Raw genomic sequence first — 5,851 nt, 5'->3', positions numbered from 1 at the left:
TGGGTTACCTACAAAATGCGAAAATTTGTGAGGTTATATTTGTAATTTTAAAATTTATTCAAGGTTTTAGTGGGATTTTAAAAGTTATCGGGGATTTAGTTTGATTTTTGAAAGTCCTTGGGGCTTAGTCTGATTTTGAAAGTTATTGGGGGTTCACTACAAATCGCTAAAAGTTTATGGGAATTTAGTGTAATTTACCCCAAAAAAATAAAATAGGAACGCTAAATTGGGCATGAATAGCTAGTCCAATACTAAGTTAAGAAAAGGTACAGTAGATGGACCAATATTAGTATGAAGTTGCCGAACGCTAATAAAGTTGAGGAGGAAAAAAAAATAAAAAGATCATTTGCATATATATTTGAAAAACTAATATCTAAATATTAGTATTTGCGAAACTAACTCTTACCCTATCAACTTCGAAGGTGCATCTGGAATCAATATAAATCGTCAAATTGATGAGTATAAGTTTAATTACTTTATTAATAATTTTTATATCGTAGCTACAAATTGACCTGTTAAAATCGGGGGCTATTTTTCCAAAATTGATGATTTGAGGAATACTTTCCAAATGCTAAGATTTGGAGGTTAGGCGGAATAGATTTCTATCTTGTTGATGGTTGGATTTCCTCGTGCGTCCGAAATATCTAAATATTAGTATTTGCGAAACTAACTCTTACCCTATCAACTAATAGCTTTTATTCTTTCCCTTTTGAAAAACACAAATTTTTTTTTAAGTACTGCAGGCGTTCGAAAACCTAGCCGACATGGAGAGCAAGAAGAGCATCACCCCATCACAAGTCGAAGAAGACGGCTCCAAGAAGAAGAGGAACAAGATTCAGGTCCTTTTTTTTCCTATTACAAAGTTGATTCTGATAATTATGGTTTAATATTAAAATATTTGTGTGTTATATAGCCTGAAACGAAAACTGAAACTTGCTGCTTATGGCTTCTGCTACCACTTGACATCATGGATGACATTCTCTCAAGACTACCTGCGAAATCTGTTGCGAAATTCCTCTGTGCCTGCAAGCAATGGCTTTCTCTAACTCACGATGCCCGTTTCTTGAGATCACTGCACGCGAGATCCGCGAGCTACATAATTATTGATAAACATATTTTTAATGGTAAAGTAGAGCTGTATGACTTCAGTATGGGCGATGCGAGGAATCCTACGAAGACTTCGTACAGGCTTAATCTTGGGAGCAACTATTATCTGTTATCAAATTTTGTCGATGGCTTGACTTGTCTTCATTACGGCAGCGGAGGTCCTAAACCTGATATATACTTGTTAAATCCTATGACTCGGGAACTTCAGAAACTTCCAAAGAAGAACGGTAGTCATTGTGGAGCCTATGTATATGAAAGTTTTGGTCTGGGTGTCGACATGAATATGGGGCTATACAAGATAGTAAGATTATTTTCTCTTGGAAGGCATCCCACTCAACATCCTGCACATTGTGAGATCTATACTGTGGGCACTAGAGAATGGAGGTGCCTTGGTGAAGCTCCTTTTGGAATGTGGTGTTGTTATAAGCCTGTTCTCCTTCATGAAGCCCTTTACTGGATTGCAAGAGGTAATCTCCAAGGAGAAGAAAAAGTATGTCTTTTCAGATTCAGTATCAAAGATGAGAAGTTTGGTTCAGCGATATCGCTCCCCCAGCCCTCGTTATCCTCCCATATGTTGTACTCCAGTTTAAAGGAGTCTGGGGGGAAGCTTTGGCTTACATTCAGTAACCCAACCGAAAGTTACTTTGAGATATGGACTATGAAAGACTATTTGAATAATACATGGGTCAAAGAATATCAATCCCATAATGATGACCTCTCAAGTTTGCACAAGGTTTATGAAGGTGATGTCATAGATATTGTAGATGGTGATATTCTCTTTAAAGACTACAAAACTGGAAGATGGAATGTCATTTCTTATAATCTTTGTAGCGGAGCTTCGCACGAGCTCTTCCTTGGTGGAGAGCGAAGTGATTTTGCTTTTTACAGGGAAAGCCTTATTTCGCCAAAAGCTGTCGAAGGTATCTCAAAGATGTAGAAAACAGGGCGGAGGTGAGTCATGCATCGACTTTACGTGGGAGGATTTCAGTTATGATGTAGGCATTATGCACATGGGAAATTGAACCCTGTTTTCAAAGCTTGCTTAGATTTTTTTACACATCATATTTCACTAGAGGAATTGAACACTATCTAATTTGCTAGCTTACAGTATATTATGGAATTTCTTATTTGTGCCTTTAGAATTGTTTAGCCTTAGTAGTTTCTTTTCGCCTATAAGAATTTTGCAGTTTATGTAAAGAAAAAATTTAGAGTCATTGATTTGATGAGTATATCATTCATTGTTTGTTTTCTAAGTCATAATATCCATTTTCTTGGCTCTATGTGCAAGAGATATTACACTAATGCTTGGTGGATCACTTTTTCACATAGCTATTATGCAAAATCTTTAGCATTTGAAAATTTGTTTTCCTTCTTCTTAGATTAGCCTATTAGTCATTAGTTTGTTCCCCATGTGTATTCATTGAATTTTAATTTTGAGATTGTCGGATAAAGTTAAGTTTTCATTGTTGATATCTGTAATAGTTTTTTTTGAGAGAATATTGTGGCCCTATTTAGTTTTACATACAAGGTAGTTTAATTGTTGATAAGCAACTACTAGAGACATGAATATGCTAAACCATATAAAATGGCATGTCATTTCTTATAATCCTTGTAGTGGGGCTGTGCACAAACTCGTCCTTGGAGAAAAGAAAATGTCTATTCAGATTCAATATTAAAAAAATCAGGAGTTTGGATCTGCGATATCACTTCCCTATCCATCGTCTCATTGTATGTGTTTTGTAGGCATGTGTTTTGTTTGAAAGAGTCTAGAAGGAAGCTGTGGCTGGTATATTGAAACTCAATCAAAAGTAACTTTGAGATATAGACTATGAAAGATTATTTGAATTCTATATGGGTCAAAGAGTATAAATCCCATAATAATAACCTCTCAACTTTGACATGAAATGTGAAAATATGACAGATTGGTCAAGTTTTTATAATAAAGTTGATTATTTGTTGATTTGGAGGTTACTTCCTTCAAAATTGATGGTTTGGGAGGTAGATTTGCAAATATGCCTGGTTTAAGGGACATATATGAAAAAACCCTTATAAAAAATTGGGGAAGCTCTTTCTCTGCCCTACTACTTTTGTATTTTAGAATCGCCACACAGGTTTAAAAAGTCTAATGGTTTTCGAAGTTACTTTTTGATTTGCCTAATTTACTTGGTTTATCTTTTGCAACATAAAGACGCTCAAGTCCTTTTTCCTCTCCTTTTTCAGTTGAAAAAATATTTTATGTGCAGTTTCTTCAAATCTCAGTTAATTGTCATGCTTCAGCATTATTACTGGGATCTTATATACACTGTTGGACATAAATTGGTGTCTGATGTTACTTTGCAGGTGAGATGCTTGTATCTGAAGAGCACCATGGGGAAGCAAGCCTATCTGAAATTTTTTCAACTACACCTTGCGCAAATTTGACTTTGTGAAAGTTTTGGAGGAATTTTTTGTTACATTTGTTTGTCTGTATGATTGTTTTTAATGAAAAAGGCTGGGATCTGTAACAGATCCCAGCTACCCGCATTCCACCATAAACAAACTGGTTTAAAAAAGAAAATAACTACCATCTCCTACCATAAGAGGGTAGCTATCAAAAGTCTGATATGTCTTAGGTCACCAGAAAACAAACTTCATCCCAGTTCTTTTCATTATGTTATCAACTCTTGTTTGTTCAATTGAAAATTTGTTTTTACGAGTTGACAGAATGTAACGGGACTGGTGAATATTTTTTTTATCTGGATTATATAGATAGATTCTATTTTGAGACCATCTCAATTGTTGGATGGGTTTTCATGTTTTTGGAGCAAGGCTAGGCTTTCTTTTATTGCGAGGGTAATCTCCAGTACCCATCTGGTGTTTGAAGACTTCGAACTCCACCTTCTCAAAATTTTATGCCTTCCTAAATTATATTGGGTTTTTCTTTACAACTATTTGAGTAGGACGGTTGCTGGATTTATTGGCTATTTGAGTTGTTTAAACTGTTGACGTTTGTATGTGATTTTTCCTGTGGGTCATTTGGATCAAGCACTTGATTTAACCGGGCTAATTTAACTCATTATAGTCGAGAGATATAACAATCCAGTAGACTATAATAAGTTAATTTTTTTTTTAATAATTATTTTCTTCAAATTGTTATTAACATTACTTATATCATGTTCGGAACTTGTCGAGACATAAAAGGGCATGTGATTAATACACAACCTTAATGTCTACAATGCCCCTTTATGTACTAGCAAGTACTTTTAGGTGTCTGTTTATAAATTTCAGATTTGAGGGGTTGTTAGAAATTCATTTTTTAGGGAGTTATTTGTAAGTTTTTAATTTTTAGGGTTTCGTTTGTAGTTTTTGGGTTTTTTCAAGAGTCCATTTTTATTTTCAAGTTTTAAGGGGCTTTTAGATTTTCCAGGGGGCTATATGCATATTTTAGGGAGTTATTTGTAATGTTTAGATTTTAGGAGGATCTATGTAATTTTCATTTTTAGGGACTTCTTTTGTACTTTTCAAATTCTTTTTTTTGTGTTTGTGCAACAAAAAATTGTAATTTTCAAGCTTGAGGGCATTAGCAAATATCTTGATTTAGGACGGTTGATACGCATATAGTGTTGACTTGAGGGACGTATACAGCCATAGAAGTGGGTGAGGGTAAGGATTAACGATGGAAACCATTGGTAAATTTTAGAAAGTTGAGGGACAATTGCATCTTTTCTGTTTAATTCCAAGTTAGTTTCAGGGCTATAAATAACATCCCCTCTCCCCCATTATTTGGTCTTAAATCTATCGACTCATTTAATGGACTAAATAATCTCATCTAATCCCTGCTATAATTTCGAGCAATACATAGTACTGTTTTATTTTAAAGGATGAAGAGTTATTAACCCAAATATAGTACAGGATCCAAACATGGCCATGTTTGAAGAATGTTCCCCACTCCGGGGGAAAACCCCGTAAGTAATAATAATAATAAGGCAAAGCTTGAATTCACAAGTTCTGGAGATTCTAGAAAGAATAAATTTTTTAAACAGACCCATTCCAACTTTTTATTTTCAAAACCGACTCTTTTTTTTTTTTATTTACCAAAACCGACCCGATTTTGTGATTAGCAGACTAATCACCTTCCTAAATAGTCGGGGTTGGCAACCCCGACTATTTAGGACATTAATTTTTAGGGTTTAATGCTTCTAATTAGGGTTTAACACCGTCCTAAATAGTCGGGGTTGCCAACCCCGACTATTTAGGAAGGTGATTAATCTGCTAATCACAAAATCGGGTCGGTTTTGGTAAATAAAAAAAAAAGAGTCGGTTTTGAAAATTAAAAATTGAAATGGGTCTGTTTAAAAAATTTGTTCTTCTAGAAAAGCTGGGAACTTGAGACGAGTTAACAGATCATAATATTGGTTTCAGATCGTGATATTAATCAAGACCTAAAATCTTTTGAGCCATAATAAGGATAAGGAAAGTTCATAAGCTAGCCCCAGCAAGGAACCTACATCACTTTCATGATCATACAGATTAGAGAGGCTTTACCAGTTAACACGACAACATAACTTCACCCGAACCAGCTCTTAACATTCAAAAATGAGAGCAGAATAGGATATAGACCAAACATACTGTGGCGCGCTTATTTCAATTAAATTAATCTTAGCATAGCATCTTGATAAACATAATAAGTTAAACATACTGTTAGATCTACATCATAAACTTGAGATCTAAAACCATATAGCCATGATTAATTCAAAGAGATTAA

At 34.7% G+C, this 5,851-nt stretch overlaps 1 protein-coding gene across 1 annotated transcript; it reads left to right on the top strand.

Moving 5' to 3' along the window:
• LOC109839761 (putative F-box protein At1g19160) lies at nucleotides 754-3,518 on the top strand. Its single transcript, XM_020408265.1, has 3 exons — nucleotides 754-839; nucleotides 914-2,058; nucleotides 3,448-3,518. Exons 1-2 carry the CDS (start codon nucleotides 765-767, stop codon nucleotides 2,042-2,044), a joined length of 1,206 nt encoding a protein of 401 aa, XP_020263854.1. The 5' UTR covers nucleotides 754-764; the 3' UTR covers nucleotides 2,045-2,058; nucleotides 3,448-3,518.

Source organism: Asparagus officinalis, chromosome 4 (genome assembly GCF_001876935.1).
Source record: "Asparagus officinalis chromosome 4, Aspof.V1, whole genome shotgun sequence".
NCBI classification, from domain to species: Eukaryota; Viridiplantae; Streptophyta; class Magnoliopsida; order Asparagales; family Asparagaceae; genus Asparagus; species Asparagus officinalis.
The sequence above is the reverse complement of the archived record's forward strand: the minus strand, read 5'-3'. Positions and strand labels throughout refer to the sequence as shown.